Source organism: Lissotriton helveticus, chromosome 3_2 (genome assembly GCF_964261635.1).
Source record: "Lissotriton helveticus chromosome 3_2, aLisHel1.1, whole genome shotgun sequence".
In the NCBI taxonomy this organism is placed as follows: domain Eukaryota; kingdom Metazoa; phylum Chordata; class Amphibia; order Caudata; family Salamandridae; genus Lissotriton; species Lissotriton helveticus.
Genome location: NC_136062.1, coordinates 136,538,979 through 136,559,734, shown reverse-complemented (window position 1 = coordinate 136,559,734; position 20,756 = coordinate 136,538,979). Strand labels below are relative to the sequence as shown.

Genomic DNA, 20,756 nt, shown 5'->3' with positions numbered 1-20,756 from the left:
AAATACAGACGGAAATGTTAAAAAAATAAATACCATAAAACCGGAAGCCCTAGTTATAATGTAACTCAGTGCTTTTGTATGGCACAGCGGGCCTAGCCACATTGAAAAATGATGTTGTATATTTTTCACTGCCAGGATAAGTACACATGTACTACTTTTTAAATACCATGCACCAGACCCAGGGGCACCTAAAGCCTATCTTACGGGTGCCCTATAACTATTAAAAAGAAAGTGTTAGACCTGGCAAAGAGGTTATTTTGCTAGGTCGAATTTGAAGTTTTAAAAACAGACATCCTAGGCTGCTGCAGTGAGCCTAGTCTCATATTTTCACTTTGTCACTATAGTTGTGGCACAATCTGCTCTGGGTAGACAGGCTACCACATACTAGGGGTACACATGTAAGTTAAATATGCCAATCAGGTAATAGCCAATTTCATTTGTACTTTAAGAGTCAGAAATTATACACTGGATGATGGACATCAGCACCCCAGTGTTAAGAGTCAATAAACCAGCTCCAAATGTAGCAAAATGTGAGGGGCAAAACGTGAGGGTGTTCCTGCAAAAAGGGTGTTTCCTCACAGGCCTGTGCAAGACATAGATCATGCATGGCGGACAGTGATCATGGGTTCAACAACACTGCACCAAGGATTACATGCATCATTCTAACATTGTGTCTGGTCACCTCCTTCAGACTCGCAAATTAGTTCACCTAACCTACCTGCGTTTGAAGAAGAAAAAAATCAGAACAGGAATTCACATGATTCAGCTGTACCCACCACAACCAATGAAAAGATTTCGGAAGGATATTATCTAGGTCAGTAAAGTAAATAATATTTTTAAATGAACCTTCTACTGCACAATATAGAGCTTCTAGCATCAGAATGCGTTGAAAGTTGCACACTCCTCCTAAATGTGGAGGATTCAGAAATAATACTCTGCTGGCTGGAAAATAAACCAGTGATGAGGGAATTCCTCATGTGGATCTCTGATTTAGTCACCAAGGTTGGTTGAACTTGGCTGGTCTTTGACGTGCTTTTGCTAAAAGCCCTTTCTTTCCAATTTCTTACATCGCTCAGGAGTTAAGGAGCATGCATGGCGATTGGTACAGGAAGTAAAGGAGAGAAAGAGGGGGGTAAGAAACTCAGCTGGTGGCAGAGTCATGTTACAAACCTCTTTCTAGTGTGTGCCTAATATACTATTAAAATCATTCACAAAAGATTAAAAAAGGAAAACGAATACCTATGTCTACTCAATTGACCACAGAAGATTGCCTTAAGATTACACCTTCTTTATCAACGAAAAAGTTAAACCTAACCAGGTTCAACCCACCAAATCCAAAACCTGGAAAAGGGACATGAAGAATCTTAACCCCACTACCCTGCCTCCCCACATCGGCAGTCTCCTCCTTCCCCCTTCAGGTGTCTCGGATGTTCAATCACTGACCGACCACTACCGTGACTCTATGAATTCAATAGTCAATGAAGTCGCTCCATTGCAACTGAAGAGAGTCTCCAACAAAATTTCTAACCCCTGGTTTAACGGCAGACTCAATGACGACAGGCGTACTATGCGAATGGCAGAGCGTACCTGGAGATCTGACCCCTCATCACTGCATCTAAAAAGGCTTAAAAACAAGAGAAATGCCTACTTTAGGAAAATAAAGCGCACAAAGTCGGACTTCTTTAGCAGTCAGCTGGACCAAGCAAAAAACAGGCCAAGAAAACTGTTCAAACTAATCAAGACTCAAACAAAGACACAACCCTTACAATCAAACAACGCAACAAGCGACACCCCACACTGTGAAGCCTTCTCTGCTTTCTTTAAGCTAAAGACCGACAACATAAGAAATGACCTCGTCATGGATTTAAGCCGATTCCCCAACCACACCAGAATGTCTAACATTCAACCTAAAAACAAGGCATCCTGGCTGTACTTCGACACCTACTCGGAAGAAGCAATACACAAACTACTCTGCACCTTGAAGCCTTCTAATCACCTCACAGACCCCCTACCAGCTAATGCAGTAAAAGACTTCATCCCCTTGCTCCTCCCTCTTTGGACCAAAATCATCAACAGCTCCCTTCAACAAGGTCTCATCCCAGACTCCCTCAAGGTGGGGCAAGTCACACCTATACTCAAGAAACCCACAGCTGACCCATCTGACCTGAACAATTACCGGCCTATCACCAATATCCCCACCCTGGCCAAACTGCTGGAGAAATGTGTCCAACTAACAAAACACATTGACCAATTTGACCTCCTCAACCCTCACCAATCAGGCTTCCGAGCGAAACATAGCACGGAAACAGCTATGACACACATAATTGATGATGCCCTCCAAATCCTTGATCGCAATGAGTCCTGCCTCCTCATCCTTCTTGACCTCTCTTCAGCATTTGACACGGTCAAACATGAGAACTTATTGGAGCTGCTAAGCACTAGAATGGGTCTATCGGGAACTGTTCTCAAATGGTTTTCATCCTTCCTTCATAACCGGTCTCAGAAGTTTAAGATCGACAATGTGCTATCTAAACCGGTGCCTGCAGATCTAGGTGTTCCACAAGGATCTTCCCTCTCCCCCACACTGTTCAACCTAGTCATGGAACCGCTCGCCACCTTGCTCCAAGCATCCAATGTTCAATTCCATATGTACGCCGATGACACACAACTTTACTTAAAGCTACAATCCCCGGATGATATTAAACTTCTGAATTCCACACTTAGCAACACTCAATCTTGGTTGGCCGATAATCACCTCAAACTAAATGCGCTGAAAACTGAGTTCCTACTCATCTCACCCCCGGCGAAAATTTCCACCACCCAAACTTGGCTCAATAACCTAACAGCACTCAATGTCCAACCTACCATCGTGGACTCAGCGAAATCCCTTGGCATCACACTCGACGCCAAGCTCAACATGCAGCAGCACGTCAGCAAAGCCACAAAAGGAGCTAATTTCCAAATCAACACACTTAGGAAACTTAAACCCTTCCTCCCTGCCAAAGACTTCCAAACTGCTGTACAAGCTTTAGTCATCCCGCGCATAGACTATGGAATTGTGGCCCTCAGCGGACTCCCGCTATCCACAACAGCACCCCTAAGAGCCTCCCTGAACGCTGCCGCGAGACTCATTACTGGCTCAAGAAAACATTCGCACATATCCCCAGACTTAAAATCTCTAAAATGGCTGCCTTTTGAAGCCAGAATACAGCTAAAAATTGCAGTTATGACACACTCGGCCGTGCACCACAAGGCACCCAACTACCTCGCTCAAAAGTTGGCTATATCAGGAGGGTCGAGATCCAATAGAAGTACAAAAAATCTACTCCTGAAACCTCGAAGATTCCGGAAAGAAAAAACATACAAGCGCTCCTTCTCAGGAATGGCACCCAGGATCTGGAATGCGCTCCCTCCGGAAACCAGGCTTATCTCCTCCACTGCACTCTTCAAGAAAGAGGTGAAAACAATCCTTCTGGCCAAGATCTCCTGAACTTTTTAGATATTGGATCTGAGACTCTGCATCGCTTTTTATCACTGATCACCTAGTTCTTTGGCACTATACTCCTACTTGTTGGTGTCACTACTACGCTACTCTCTTACTACCGACCAATATATGTTACACTTTGATGTATTGAATCACCCTCCCGATGCCCCCACCCAGTGCTTTCTCTATCCTAAGAAATTGGTATAAGCCATCCACACATCCAAGGTTTTTACCTGAACCCCTCTGTAGTGGGAGCAATGACTTGTGCCGTCTTATATTACTTGTTTACCTGATTGTATTTTGATATGTTTCTGTACATTATTGTTATCCTATTATGTTAGTGATTACTATACTGTTCCCATTATCTTGTTCATTCCTGCTGCCCCTACTCCTGTCTCTGTGAAGCGCTCTGATATCTGTAAGGATCTTGTTCGCGCTATATAAAACTTTGAATAAAATAAAGCAATAAAGGCATCTCAATAATAGGACAGTAGCAATGTCCGGACTGATGTGGATGTCAAAAAGTATTCAACTGTCTATTCGTATGCCAATGCGGTATATAATACACAGAGTCCGGTTCTGAGAGACAAGGCAGACAATGCAGGAGCAGCATGCAGCTCACCTTCTTGTTAAATAAAATGTAAATGGTAATGTGTTGTATTTGTAAAGCGCACGGCTGCCCACGCGACGGGGCGTCCCGGCGCTGCACTTATACCGCTGTGGAACCATTCCTGACTTTTCCATGTGAAATGTCCACTCCTGGGCACCCCCAAGGTGAAGCCAGGCATCCAAGCGCTGCTGGGGTCGTTGTGGCGATTAAGCAAGCTATTGCCCAGAGTCACAGAGTGGGACCCATAATTAGACTAAGCACCGAGGCGAGAATTATCAGGTCCGTGGAGATGAAAAAGAGGAAAGAGGACGAGACGGTACCCGAGGCAGAAACGGAGGTGACGAGGAAATAGAACATATCCAGTTCCATTAACTCAATGAAAGACACATCTGACAGTCTGCATCACATGTAAAACCTCGGGAAACGTAATATTCCTAAAGATATAAGAACTCTATATGAAAACAGAACAACTGCTACTATCAAAGAGCAGAGTGAGAGTCACTGGCACACATTAATATATGGGGAAAAAAAGGCAGAGAGAAGCAACAGGAAAAGACTCGATTTAAAGACTCCGATTCGGGTATCAACTGCCAATTACGGAGCATGATTATCTGTGGGTGAATAAGGTCTGCACATATCTGCACGAAGTATCCTGAACAATCTATGGCTTTTATAAAGAAGGGTACCAGTAACAAGAACATGATGACCCCATACTGAAATAAAATTGTCCTGTAGAAGGTGTGACCATATCTACGGCCTCAAACACTGAAACGCGTCGACACACCATATACTATAGAATCCAAGTAAAGTCTAGGGGGCTCCAGCTATACCCCAATTTTGGACATTGGAAGCCACATGTGATTCATGTTAAGACTATTGCATCTGATTAATTTGTAGCAATATTGTCTGTTTCATTGAAGATAGGGGGTTTCTTTTGTCTTTCTCTTTTATTTAAAAATTGTGTGGTATGATTACACTTGACGATTAGGTTATGGTACTTGTGTTTTCTTTTTTATAGAAATACTGGTCGCATTAATTTGATGTATTATTGAATGTTTTAATATATTTTATTGTACTGTACGAGATGTCTCAATGTTAATTGTTTTCAGAGAAACATTCTCTCTGAAATTTTAAATAATTCTTGTGTCTCCTATTGGAAGGAGAACTTTTGTTTGATTTTTTAATAAAAGATTGTGAACGTTACATTTTAGTTGACCAGTATTTTAAGGAATACAGTAATGAGACGTCCTGAGTGAATGAGATGCGTCTAGAATATAGTCTATTGAGTATTATTTTTCTTGAACCAGTCCAGCGATAGCCCTTTGACTTGGATTGTCTGCAGCACCCTGTTCCCTGGAACACGTGGAGTGTTCTCTCTTCCCTTTACCGGGGAGATTGAGTCCAAGAGCCGCCGAGGCAGGAATTGAACCCTGGTACCCAGACCTCTGCATCAGCCGCTCTAACCACTGAGCCACGCTTTAAATAAAGTAGTGCGTCACTGCTTCACGCTAAGAAGCTTGAAAATAAATGCCTCAGTGCACATTATTTGAACACCTCCTCAAAACCCACGCTGAAAAATTATGACTTCAATAATTATACAGAAGATTGCATTGAGAATACCAATACATTTACATTTCTTGTTTCCTTCTCCTTTTTGTTTCCTGGTTTTATTTCTATACTTTGTTTTCTTATTTTTTGCTTCTTTTCATTCTTTCCTGGGCTTCACTACTTTACTGTCTTTCTGTTGTTCTCTCTTTACTATCCTATTCTCCTTCTCTCCTTATTTCTGTGTCTTGCTTACTTTCCTTCTCTCTAGTTCTTTCCTTTTATCCCTGGTTCCGTTCCAGCCATTCTCTCTCGGTCTGTAATTTCTTACTTTATCTCATAGTCCTTACTTTCCTTCATTCATTTTCTTGGTGCCTTCCTTTTGTCCTCTAGATCTTCTTTTGCAATCTCCTTCCTTGAGTATATTTGCTTCATTTGTTCCTTCCCTTTTCATTGCATTCTCTCTCTCCTACGTTGTCCTTCTTTCCTCTTTTCTTGCCTACTTTCTCCCTTATTGTACATCTAGCTAATTCATCTACTAGAGAGTAACTCAAGATGGTGTTCAATGATCAAAAGTAGCTCTCACAATTGAAAATACTGCAGACTCATGCTTCAAACTATCTATTAAATAAAGACTTACCAAGACAACGGATATGATCACGTACTATGCAAGTGGCATTGTAGCGCTGACGGGGACAGGAGACAGTCATGCAGTTTGTGGAATTACTGCACACATAGTCAGTTGGAGGGAGCTGCCAGCAGAACTGGCATGTCATGCTAATTGTAAAGTTCTTCTGTTTTTGGATTTTTTCATCCTGTTAAATAAGAATCCCGGGTTAGACACCAAAACAATCTATCCAGTGTATAACATTTCTACTCAATTTACCGTTCTTATGTTCAGTCATGTGCAAATAATTTCACAGAATAAAAAGGAATTTACAAGAATTTACATTCATCCAATTGCCCAAATCTTGCCCCATTCTCGGCTTTTAAATATATATATATATATATATATATATATATATATATATATATATATCGCTCATCAGATCCCGGCAAAAAATCCCCAGGAAGGATAACAGCACTCGGGAGGTTCCTTCACACGGAGTATATTTATTTACTTGTTTAGCTACACACATATATATATATATATATATATATATATATATATATATATATATATATATACACACACACACACACACACATACACACATATATTATACCGAACATCTCCAGTCACAGAAATCTCATTTAATTATTTGCAAAAGAACAAAAATAGAATGCAAATTACAGAGTACCCCATTTTTCGCAAATGTATGCAATTTTGCAAATTCAGCAACATACTGTTAATTTACTGCAGGGCAGAGTATTGTTTTAATTGAAATGCAGCCCCTGTTTCTTACCCATCTAGCTAGCACGCTCACGTACCGTCCTCACCGTTTGGCAAGGTCAGGAGAGTCAAGTACATCTAGGGCAGCTTGTAACTGCTCAGTGTCAACTTAAATGTTTCCTCATACCCTATGGGAAAGTGGCGAGGAATGGTGCAGACGTAATTTAGGTACGCCCTTCAAATTACGCTTCTTTTATAATTCTGAAAATAGCAGAAGGCAGACTAAAAGTTGCACCAGTGCACTTAGACAGTTTGGATCTAAACACTGCAAGTTTGCGCAGACCACTGGCACAAACTTTGTTTTTTTAATTCTTAGGATGCCTTTTAACTACGGAATCTCATTACAGCCGAGTTTGTCATGACTGACTGAATACATTGCATTTAGAGGGAAATTTACAATGTGTACGAAAATTACCTTTTCAAGAAAGGCAGGCCAAAGAGTGTCAGATTTAGTAATACTTCAGTTCCCATAAAATCTCACCAGGATGCAATGGAGCAGTAGAGGAGACAGAGCAATGGCATCAGAGATTATAAATCCTTTTCCAAATTGTATTGATTCTTGAAAAGTTGGCATCTACGCCTCCACCATGCAGGGAGGTTGTTTATAGCCTTGGACCCAATCTTCTTTATTTCTGCAGAATAACATGCTGTTGCCATGAGCATCTTTTGTAAACATAGGAAGCCTTTATTCTTGGTTCATGGACTAATACAGACTCTTGACTCTAAACAACTGTAGTAAATAAGACAACCACCTTAGCTAACCTACAATAACACAAAAGCCAGACAGCCACTATAGCTGTATCCAGGCAACCAGAAGTTGTCTTCCAATTCTAACCTTGGTTCTACAATGCGTGCTGTAACCCCATCGTACCACGACAACGTTGTGCACCTACATGTTAAAGCATCTCAAAAATCAATTCGTAAAGTGTAAGGAAAAGTCTCCTTATCGAGGTGGAATTATATCAGTTACTGAAAACAAAATAATTCACTAGACACGTCCTCGTATTAAGCCACAGGTGCCATTTTCTAAAAGCCTTCCTAAATGATTCTAGACCACAAGCGTTTCCTGCTATGTAATTACTCTTCTACCCAGAGCTATATTAGAGAAATGGAAACAATTCTGCTCATAATTAATGTTTAAATAAAATAAGAGGGTCTCATAGGAATGCTTATGAAAATGTCACAATATTTAGAAACCTCAATAGTCTACACTATCGGCCATTTTAATACATGGTCATAACTGGTCTTCAAGCCCCTTGCATGCAATTTAAAAGATATTCTTTGACAAGAGATTATGTTGAACGGCTTTAAAAAGTCCAGGTTGATAATATCCACTTTATTTTCCTAATCCATATTATACCAACTACTGATAAAAAAGGATCAGATTACATTACTGAGAATTAAATAGCAAGGCTTAGTTTGACTTGTATGCTGATGGTAGAGAATGTGTGAAAGGATTTCATTACAAAAAAGTGGAGAATTAATTGATGAAGATGGGTGGAAAAAAACATTAGTTACGCGTGGTGAGCATGATAGGATATCTATTCAGGGTAAGTGCATGCACATGAACAGATGTGCAATAGAGTACAGTGGAAAAGCTCAATTCCTTTAATAGGTTTTTTTAAACAGTTGCTCAGCATACATACACTGACTCACAAATGAAATTGTCGACAATAAGGCCAAACAGTACGTCAATACACCATCTTTACAATGTCCAGTGGCTTCAAATAAATAATCCAATAATTCTTTCCATAAGAACGTATACATACCCCTTAGCGACGTTCATGAATCCAATTCGGTCTCAACACAGACTCCTCTGCAATCCTCCTAGAATGTACAGTCAGTAACCCCTGTATGGCTACCACAGACCCCAAACCTTTCCCACTTCAGTGGGCATCCCTGACTCCGATACACTACTTTCTCTACTTTAAGACGACCGTCCAGATCAATTTTCCAATCGGATACCCTTGGGGAATTTTTTTTACTTTTGGTGTACCACAAAAAAAAAAAAAAAAAAAAAAAAAACACATAAAAATTATACCACTTACAACACAGTTAACCTGTGGTTTGACCGTGCAGTCAAATGTTGCTGGCTTTCCATAAATGCAGGAATGATTGGTTACACAGCTTATACAGTCCGGAGGTAATCTGCTACAAAGTCCACCGCTTGGACATTTAGCCAGATATGATGGAGATTCTGTGATCTCTGCGAAAGGAAGGGTGACAAAAGTAAGACCACATTCCTGATGGTTACATGTAGAACTAACGGTGACAAAAGTAAAATTTTTCTAGTGGCTCTTTTTGAACAAATTTTCAGATTGGGGAGGAGACGAAATAGATACAATTGGCGGTAACTGTCTGCATTAAGGCAAAGTATCAGCGCAGTGTGACTTGTCAAATTAGTATCCAAATGTAATCTGTAGGCTAGGCTGTTCTAGTACCTAGTTATCTTCTCCATAATATTCAAGATCACAAGTAGTAGAACATATTCATTTTAAACAGGCTAAATAGGTACAGCACCCATGTAACAAAGGCTCACTCTCCAAGATTAACCAACTCATAGTGGGAGGGACATTTTCTGCCTTTTTAAATCTAAGCTTGTGCAATCCAAATTTTACGGGGCCTAGCAATGATTACTGTGAGAAAATGGGTTACTGGTTGTGGGCGATGAAACCCTACTCAAACAGCAATCACAGTTCTCATCAGGGTGAGGAACAAGTCAACCCCAAATTAACCTGTGCTCAGCCTTTGGTAGCTTGGCACAAAGCAGTCAGGCTTAATTATGAGGTAGTGTGTAAAGTATGTATGCAGTACTACAAACAGCAATAATGTGAAAACAGAACATAAGAAAACCCCCACACCAATTTATAAAAGTAGTATACATGTTAATAAATAAATCAAGACCAAAACGACAAAAATCAAAATCAGTATGATATTTTTCAGCGAAAATAACTCCACAAATAAAGCGCCAACCATGTATATCTGGTTGTGCCAGACAGTGATGAATCACAAGTTCAGACCGACCGTGATGGAGCACGGGCTGGCAACAGGGACCCAGTTAGGCCCGCTGAACAAGAGTACTTTAACTCCTGATAGCGGAGTGTAGCGAGTTCTCACATTGAGGATTCGTTTTGTAGTAGTAGGGATGTATCGGCTTCCAGGAGCTGCGATGTGAGGTCCTACATAGTCGTCGAGGAGGTTTTAAGATGCGATATCTGGCATTGAAGTTGTGTTGCTCAGTCCTGGCGATGCATCGGTTTCAAAGAACTGTGAGGCTGCGATGCAAGCAGCAGGGTCGATGCGGAGTCCTTGTGCTAGGAGAAGCCGCGCAACAGAGTTTAACAATATGAAGGTCATTCAATTGTAGGCCCTTTATTACAGAAGTGCCTTCTGGGGCTGAATTCTACTCTTCACCATAGAGGTAGCAAGTACTTCAGATTAGGCCATAAACATGCTATATTCAAGCAGGAACCAAGCACTATCTGGGTTTTGGTGTAAACACTTTTCCTTGACAATGACATTTATTTCCTTCCTCTGGTTTGTTTCTTAAGTTACATTAAGAGCACTAATAGGCACATTTACGTCTGTTGGAGAGGGGGCTAAATTAAGTAAATCAACAGCAGGTGCATCATTTAGAATACTAGATGTTAGTTTATGGTCCATAGCCGTACAATCCATTTGCACAGGTGTAACTTGAGAGCTAGTACCCCAAGTGCATGCTTCACCCCATATGCTAGTGGTTCTATTATGTGGGAGATTAACCAAGCCTCTTTTGATCGATAGCAAGAACACAACAATAAGAAATTTCCAAATAAGCATTAATGTGAGACCTTAACGCGTAGTACAATCTCACAAGGGAGATAGATATCATGTTCACTTTGCAAGCATTACAGGGGTCTTAAAACAGTTCTTTGGCGACTGATCAATGGAGACCCTGTCAAAAATGTTCACTCCCTTCCATTTAACTGGAAAGTGAGCACAATAGTACTTTATCTTTTTTCTTGTGCAATCGATGAAGATGCATAATGTATGTAGTGTTAATTCTGTGCAGGTGATACCTCATGTCACTTAATCCCACACATGGCATAACAATTAATCTTTCCAAATACAGAGTATATAGCCTTGTTAATCCAACATAGTTATATGATCTTCAAATGAATATGAGGGATAATCCAGAACAAATCATTTCAACCAAAGTGCAGCTGTAATACTCAGTCTTCATTCTACCAAGAAAAATTCCAGTTTGCCGCAAGGAGGAAATTAATTTAGAATACCTGACATTCAAGGTGGGAGATGTCCGGATAGGGATCTAGGACTGTAATAAACAATGGTTTGTTTGGGGCATCAGTACATGACTTGTTAGAAGGGGGTAGATCACGGAATGACCGACGGCCATTGTAAGGGACACAGTCAGAAAATGGCAAAAACTATGGACACCATTTCGAACATACATTAAAATGTTCCGAGACTGGGCACAGCCACCTCTCTTGCTCCAGCAAGCTGGGGGCAGAGGCACTTGAGAGTGGGTCTGATCGGGTTGCAGAAGTTTGAATGACAAGCTGCCCAGTGTTTTTGGACCACTAAGCCTTGATGTTACCCTAGTTTCAGCAGGAATACCCTTGCCTGTTAGGTCATGCTCTCTTGCGCCTTTTGTATGGCCATGTTAAGGTTATAAATGCATATAAAAAGTGGTTTTAAAAAAAGGGGGGGTAATCGGTGGGACGCTGACAACGAAACATAAGATTCAAATAAGAGGTTTTAATTAACTAGCCAATTGGAACTTAAACAGTCTGTCTGGCGCCAGGTGAAACACTGTAGCTTTTGCTGGTAGCAACTTTGCCATCTAGATCAATATTTTACACCATGATCAAACAGTTCACAGTTCCTACAGGAGATTACTATACTTTATGTTCCAGTCACCCTCTGCCTTCAGTGGTTACATTGCTGCTCGTTCTATGACATCATGGATGAGAAGACTTTTGGTAGATGATCATCAGCTATTAGCATCACCTCCCATGCAGCACTTACACACAATTTTGTGCGGGCCCAACTGCCACATGTTGCACAAATGCCAAACTACTTAAGTAGGCGCAGGGCAGTTCGCGGAAGAGTCTGTATTGGCTGCCACAAAGCAGGGCTTCTCACAGAACAGCACACAGTGGTGAACACAAGACATTAAAGACCAAAAAAAACAAGAGCTCAAGGGAGATTTCCTACAGACGAATGCAAAGAATTCACAAAACTAAGAAACTGAGGGTTTTCATGAGGCTTGTTGACGCCTTTTGAATGGCTTTCAATAGTCAATGGAACAAACATTTATTCCAAAATAACCAAAATACCCTTTATTGCCATAATAACTATTTTTTAATTTGGAGGGAGGTTAGCTCCAGATGCACATCTTTGTTAACTTTTTGAACTGGATGCAAGCAGGCAATGAAAACTAGGGCTCACACTGTAGCACTGGCAGGATCGAATGCACCCACCATGCATCATGAATAACAGGCTTCTGAAACAGACTACAAACAGCAATTGCATACAAACAGATTGTGGTGCTATGCTAAAACCACAAACACTGTGGTTGGAGGAAACAGAATTTCCAACAACATATGCTCAAAATGCAACCTGTGCTCAAAAAAATAATTCAACTGCTAAGAACCAGGCACAAAAACAGAATCCATTTTCAGTTTTTGTAAGTATAGCTGACCCAACAGCTATTGTAAATGAAGATCAATTTCAAAAACTAGGAACCATAGGTACATTTGAATTCACGTTTTCAGGGGAGGAAAAGGCAGTGGGAATAAAAGTGTATATTTCCTATTCAAAGTGGAGAAAGTCCGTGATTGGTCAACGTGTTAACCCTTACAATGTAGTAATAATTTGTTGTTAAATAAATAGTCATGTGTCAATTAAAAGGTTCCAGACTCTGAGACAAACAGATAACGAAAACATATAAACAATAAAGGAAATTAAGCTACTCCTACTGGTTCATGCCACCCAGTCTGACTACAAGAGTAACCATGATACTCTATAGTTTTCGGTCTCTTGATACTAACAATCTGTGTATGCATTAATGCAAACAAATTGTTAAAATAAAATGAATAAAAGGGAGAATATGTAAATCTATCTGTTTTTGCAGAGTGCACTAAATGCCCATAGTAGTATAGAGACCCAAAGAAAGTTTTAATGTGAGCAAAAAGAAAACTTCAGAGTTGCTCAGAATTTAAGATGATATAAGATTATCTAGTGGCTCGTGCCATTTGTTTTTCAAGGTATAAGCCTGACTTAATGGCAATGAACTGAATAGGAGTTAGTGCGTCAATTTCACCCACAAAAATTGGTATCTTAATTGATGCAAAGATTTTTGTGTAAACTGCACTTTTTTCCCACAGAAAGTTAATAAAGTTGAATATAGGCTGGTGAAGTAAAGGCCCATTATCTGCTAGCTAACGGAGCACATTCAAAAGCATTGTATTTTCCGAAGCCATTTGTCCAGTAAATTAGCATCTTCAGATTTGGTATATTCCAGTTATAGAATTTAGGCCACAATAACCTGGAACCACTGGAAAAAAATTCAGAAAATATAAAGCCTTTAAAGATTTCATGTCATGGAAACCAATTTTAGTGGCATTCTCCATTTGTTGAAATCGGGTCAGCATCTGGTTCATTAAAAAAAACAAAAACACAGATTCTTCAACTTGGCCCCATAGTTTATATGAATATCTTTGAAATTTGTCAACCTCACCATCCGATTTCACATTCTCCTAGGAAGGACAACTACTAGTCCATGGGTGTTACTGTATGATTTGTTGGATTTGGGGTGTGTACTCCTTGACATACTAGTAGAAGAAGCTCTGTGGCCTATGTTTGATGATTTTTATTATCGTATACTGCTGTTGTTTAACAGGGCTTGTTAAACCCACTTGCCAACCAGACTTGCTTTCACAGACACTTTGTTCTGCTCAGACTAAAATTCTATTACAGCAATAGAGGTGAAAACAGGCGTGAGCGGTATGGTCTTTTCATGTAGCAATACCCAAAACATGGAACAGTCACTATTCTAATATAACGAAATAAGAGCAAAAACATTTGCCTTTACCTGCTGATGCGGAGCCTGTGACAAAAATATAAGGAGGTGTTGTGTCTTTCTGTGGCAGCGCCACAGGCTCCGAGTGTTTAAAGCTCAGAGATCCTGTCAAAGATAAAGAAAGTGACACCATTCCTGTTAACAGATTACAATCAAAATATTTTAAAACTCAAAACTGAAGACAATCTGAAATAACTCTTTGCAAAAACAATTATTGGCTACAACGTGAACTAGTATGCAGCTGTTCATACAAGTGACTGATGGGTAGACTCTGGGAAAAGCATTTCAGTGAGCCTCTCTCCGACAGCAGCAGGGGTACTCTTCGGCTAAGTTCCATGCCCAGCCATGCAGTGTACTGTACAATTTATATAGATAAATGAGTTCCAGAATAAATTCACAAAACAATTTTTAACGATTTAGATTTTTTTTTTAAAAACAGTTTATGATAGCAACTCGTGTGGAAGCATTTTTAAAAAAGCATTTGTGACTTGTGCTGCTTGTATTTACTTCTTGCTCTTACCTGCTTTCCGGTCGTCACCCCGTTCCACCGCGGCTAGTGCCGTTAGTGTGGAGGGCGTTCCGACCGCAGGCCCGCCCCCTGAGGGTGTCACTCTGCACCAGAGGCGGGGACGGCGCCTACTACTCACTTTCTCCCGTGCAGCGGACGCGCGCGGCGGGTCGCCAAAGGCGAGCCCGTCTGCGCCCGTCCGCGCTGGTCCGTCGCCTGTTGCCTAGATCCCTGGTCGCTTGATTAGCGATGGCGCCCTACGCCCGGGATGAGCGGTTTGCTCTTAGATATCAGGCTGACTGCATGGCTCACACTTGACACCCTGGTTCCCCTACTATACACTGCAACCAGTGTGGCTTTAAGGCCTCTGAGGCTCGCCCATCGCCATCTTCCTCAGCCTCAGCGGCTACTAGCTCCTCTAAGTTACACATATTGAGCCTGAACTGTAGGTCCCTTGTGAAGCATCACGAGGACGTCCATGAGCTCCTCTCAGACGAGAGTCCTGACGTTCTGTTTTTGACAGAGACATGGTTAACCGAGGATTCCTCAGCCACTCTAGCCCTGGCTCTTCCCCCAGGCTACCTTACAGGTATTCAGAATAGACCCATTGGTAGGGGAGGCGGAATAGCGGTGATCTATAAGTCCAAATACACCTGCACTTTCAAGGCCACAAGCATAGTTAGCAGCGAATGCGCACTATTCAAGATAAGGGTTTCTGACACCTTCACTCTCACAGGGCTTCTCGTATACCATCCCCCAGGGCCAGCGAGTGCATTCCAAGAGTTGCTGGTATCAACTATTTCATCATTAGCGCTTCAATCAGCTAATTTCAGTGTTCTCGGTGACCTCAACCTCCACCTTGAGCGTCAAGACTCTCCCACTATATCGAAGTTTCTTGGCGACTTGGAGGCGTGCCAGCTTCATCAGCTGATCGTGGTGCCCTCTCATCAGGCAGGCCACCTCCTGGACCCGGTCTTCACAAATATAGAGGAAGTCACAGCTGAACCCCCTAGTCCTCTCAGCTGGACTGATCACTTCCTGGTCTCTGTTTCAGTCAAGATTCCAACTAGTGGCAGGGAGAATCTCCCCCCTTTCTATGGAGGTGCCCCTGGAATAGTTTAGACAATGCCCTGTTTGAAACCAGGCTTAACCACTCCCGCCCTGTCTGGTCGAACAACATGGAGGAGGCGGATTCTGCCTATAGGGAGGGGATAAATAATTCATTGGATCACTTTATCCCCATGAAACGTTCGAGGCCTAAGCGAGATCAGTCCCACCCCTGGTACTCAAAAACAATGCAAGCTGTTAGAGCGTATCTGGAGACGATCTTATGACCCCCTGGCCAAAACTAAGTTTAGATTGGCCACTAAAGCGTACCACAAACTTATAAAAAAACTAAAGCCACCTACAAACACAGACCTGATTATCTCAAGCACCAACCGTTCCAAAACGATCTTCTCCCTGGTGAAAGATATGACCAAGGCTCCGGAAGGCACAGGCAACCTGATAGTGTCAGATGCACAGTGTGAAGAACTATCCTGTTTCTTTATTAATAAAGTCAAAGGGATATATGACCTATTACAACCGGATGGCCCCTTGGGGTTCCCCAATCCTGCTAGAGACAAATCTGATCCTCCGTACTCCCTCTCATTTCTTCCACCTATAGAGCAGACAGGGATGGAACACCTGGCTCTAAGAGTAAAGTCAGGATCCCCGGATGATCCCATCAAACCAGAACTGTTCAGATCACGTCGTGACTCTGTCCTGCAGGAAGGCCGAGAGCTGATTAATCGATCTTTAAAGCAAGCCTCCATTCCTAAATCTTGGAAACATGCCAAAGTAGTGCCCCTCCTGAAGAAACCATCACTGGATCCCTCTAGGCCAGATAGTTTCCGACCTATTTCGCTGCTTCCTTATCTTGCGAAAGTGGCAGAAGCACATGTCTATTCCACTCTGACTGCCTACTTGGAGTCCAATGGGATTCTAGATGAGTCCCAGAATGGCTTCCGTGCTAACCATAGTACGGAGTCTGCCCTGCTAACAGTCACAGATCATCCTAAGAGCCTCTTTGGACATGGGCGCAACCTCTATTTTGATTCTGCTGGATTGGAGTGCTGCTTTTGACACGGTCTCCCACAAGATACTACTTGAGAGACTGTGGGAGATCGGAGTCAGGGAAACGGCCCTGAACTGGTTCGCGTCATTGCTATCTGACCGTTCCTTCCAGGTGCACGCCCCGCCGTACTCATCCAGCAGGCTCCCTCTTGAATGCGGGGTGCCTCAGGGGTCTGCGCTCAGTCCCACATTGTTTAATGTGTACGTCCGCCCCCTGGTCTTGATGGCCCGGTAACGTAAGATCCAGCTAATATCATATGCGGACGACATGCAACTAATTTTCAACTTTTCAAACAACAATGTGGTGGACCAAATTAAATTCCAAGAAGACATCCGGGCTATATCAAGGTGGCTATCTAACAATTGTCTTCAGTTGCCTTGAGTAAGAGGAACAAGCATCTGCAAAGCCAATAGGTCTCACCCATGGGCAAGCTAATGGACTTGGCAATAATTTGGGGGTGGCTAACTGGGGTGAGAATGAGGCCGAACACGCTTCAAGCACGGCATATCTTGTGTTTGTGCAGCAGGTGCGGTGGCGCCATGCCCCTGAGGACTAAGGGTGCACTGTATTTCAAATGCAAAACGCGGTGGGTAGGGGATGATTAATTTCTTTCCTTGCACAGGGCTCATAATGCACTGTCTACTGTACTGGCTGCAAGGAGCATTATTAAACAAGCAATGGTATAGCCAATAAGTCTCGCTTTTGGGACCTTATAAGTATTTAGTTATGTATCACAATATCCTTGGGCAACAGCATCAACTGTTGCATGGCTAAACACTTATTAAGGTCCCAAAAGCGAGATCTATATCTCCAAGGATATGATGGTATTGAATTACATATATATGCAGCAGACATATAGTAGTGCAGAACTGAAACCACTAACATTTGTCGTAACATTCTTAGTTTTAAAAAAGTACACCAAGTGGAGAGGGGAGCGTGAATAGAGGTTGCAAAAAAGAGCGAGGGATGAGAGGATGAATGAGAGGGAGGGGAATATTCGAGAGGGCGTTTGTATGTGCGGGGGTATGTGTACGTCAGGGAAATATCTGTTGTAGCCACGTTAGGCACTTCTTGTATCACATAGGAAGTGGAAGACACAAACCGAGCTTTTGTGTATGCGTTATAATTTTCATTAATAAAGAGCATCAGTGCTACCAGTTACCGGATCCCGAAGTGATGCAACACCGCCCTCGTTTGTGCACAGATGTACGAGTGTGGACGAGAAGGCTGCTGGTTGAGGTGGACTACACAAAGTCAGGTAGTTGGTCTTTGGGCGACTACCGAATAGGCCTTCCAACTGCAATGAACAGAGTATGTAGCAGCACATTGCAGAGGACCATTTAACGCCAACTATGCACAGGTACACTGAGGAGCAGTGTTGAGGCAGAAGCACACCAAGGCATTCTTACTAGGTTGTATTCGACATGATATGACTGCAGGACAGAGAAAATGGCAGTGCAGTGAGGAGTATGCAAATAAATCAAGGGCTGGCTTGTCAGGATTTGAGGAGCTGTAATAAAGTAAACCGTGACGGAAAATCCAGACCGCGTTCTGCCGGTCTGGATTTTCGGTCACTGTTTACTTCGACTAAGAGAAGCACTCCAGTTACATAGACCCTGATTTAAAGAAACCTTCTGTATGGAGTAACCCTGACTTAAAGAAACCTTTTTGTATGGAACAATTGTTCGAGGATTGCCACAACAATCTACTTTGGTACCTTATGTGGGTTTGTCCCCCCTCCACCTCACTCTCAACTTGATTACCTGTAGTGAATTGATCCTACACTGAGACGTCTGTGGCTCCAGGCGTGGATACGTATCAATTACATCTGGATTAGACATCCTTTCCATCCTTCGGATTCCTTGATACATCTATAATTGGTGGCCCGTTCCAATTGTGTTGACGTGACCCCTTTGCTTTATCCTTGGTCCTTTGGTCCAGTCGCCGCCCTTCCCACCCTTGTCCTGAAGAAGACCCGCAGCAGAGGCCTCGAAATCGCCCCCCCCTTTTTACGCTTGGGTCGAAACGTCAACGGCTATTCCCCTAACCTAAGGCCTACACCTAATTTGTTCCTCGCCCCACTCCCTTACTGTTTCTATTGATGCATATACAAATGTGTGGGTAGGCATTTGTTTGTTCAACTGGAAAATTTGGTTTTTGAGTTGTAATGAATTATTTTAATTCTGTCCTTTGAGCTTATTTCCTTTCAATTCATTTGAGCACCCCCTTTGTATCTTCTTCCAGTCCACTGCACTTTGCAGTTTTCCTGGATCAATTATTTTTAGGATTATGTAAATAAATTTGCGATATAAAGTACTATTGGTTTTTTATTTATACGTGTTGGGTTCATTGCAAATTAATATTGCTGTTTGCAAATCATACATCTCCTCAGGTACAGATTTATTCTGTTTAATTGGAACTTGTTTGTATATGATGGCAAGACATTTGTGGTCGCACCTAAAATTCCAGAAACAACGAATTTAAGAGGCACCTATAGAATCCCTACCTTTCAGACAAATTTGTGGTAGACTGAAAGCACGTAGACTACCAGCAAGGGAGTGACGACGGCAGTACGACACCGAGAGTTCGGAAAGAAAAGAATGTCTAGACTAAGGAGCGGGGAGTTCACAACTGCACGCTGAAGTATAGAAACAGAAAGAGGACAAGTGTCCTCAAACTCACCGAAGTCAGACACTCTACAGATGGATAGTTACGCTAAACAAAAACACTGTTAACGTTTCGCAGCTTGTGAAATACCAACGGGAACGATCCAACAACTAACAGATTCCTCCCTCTTGCACCGAATGCTGGCGCACTATACACGTAAAAGAAAGACTGAGGAATCGGAGAGAACAAGCATTGACCGTGCGGCTGTTAAAATCTCCGACAGCGGTGAGTGCAACACTGTAAATCCGGCAAAAGTGAAAGCATACGCAGTGTCGCGCGTGCAGCGCCAAAAGTGAAAGGAGATGCAGCATCTGCTTTTAAGCACGTGACCACATGCTTTAGGCCACAGTGGTAGCATTTTCTGAAGCCCTTACTAAAAGTCTCGCCAGAGCAGCGCATGCGCTGGCTCAGACGGGACCTTAAAAGAAACACAATAGGAAATTGAGAACATTAATACGGTTCAATGGAAAGTGTTATTTTTAACGTCATCACGCTATCATATGTTTGAGGATTTTAGTCAAGGAAAGGTCGTCACTGCCAATTGAGATGCTTAAAAAGACTACCTTTTCACCAGGAAAAAAAAAAGTTTGAAGAGTTATACAAACAAAAGGCAAAATGGGCCGGTCACTTACAAACAAAAGAATGAACTTTCAAAATGTATGGCTGTGCTCTTTTATGTTTTTCCGCAACCAATGAGCCACAATCTCCTTTTAATCCGCTACTGTAATGACAGCTTCTGTGTGTCCTTCAGCTTACCAGAACATTAGGAAAATAACAAAAGAAGCAGAGTTCTCAGGGACAAGAATGTTGTATGCCCACATTTGTGATGAGAAGGAGGTTTCATGCTACATTGTTACATGCAGTGTTACCGCCACTTTCCTGCTGCAAACCGGGGTGAGAAGGAGGTGTTTGTGTCAAAAAACAATGGGCCCAACAAGTTATTTTTACATAGCTGCAATTTGGACAGATTCCTCAAGTGAGTGCAGTTGGCACTGTCCGTTCAGGTTTGGGCTAGTTTCTACTGTACGATACGACACTTGTCTGCCATCTGTCCAAATCCTATTAGGCAACACTCTTCTCAATACACATAATAAGGGTTCACTGCGAAGAAATCAGCCAGAAACTTCACTGTGATTAATACAGCCTGGCTGAAGAGGATAGAAACGTGTCATCACGATCCACGTCAAACCAGCTTTAGTTGCGTCCACACAACTGATTGGCAGATTTGCACGAGGGCGAGAGAAGAAACTGGGAGGGGTTAGGCATAATTTATATGATCAAAAAGGGCTATGATATGGTCAGCGTTGACCGTGTCATAGCTCAGAGAGAGTACCTGAATTCCAGCGTTA

The 20,756-nt window shown here is 42.2% G+C and overlaps 1 protein-coding gene across 1 annotated transcript in view; it reads right to left on the bottom strand.

Moving 5' to 3' along the window:
- Positions 1-20,756, bottom strand: part of TM2D3 (TM2 domain containing 3) — a 76,034-nt gene that overhangs the window by 30,316 nt on the left and 24,962 nt on the right. Inside the window, exons 2-4 of the mRNA XM_078684932.1 lie at positions 14,129-14,221; positions 9,081-9,238; positions 6,280-6,454 (exon numbers count right to left, since the gene is read on the bottom strand). Coding sequence (XP_078541058.1) covers positions 6,280-6,454; positions 9,081-9,238; positions 14,129-14,221 — 426 coding nt within the window. The remainder of the gene's footprint in view (positions 1-6,279; positions 6,455-9,080; positions 9,239-14,128; positions 14,222-20,756) is intronic.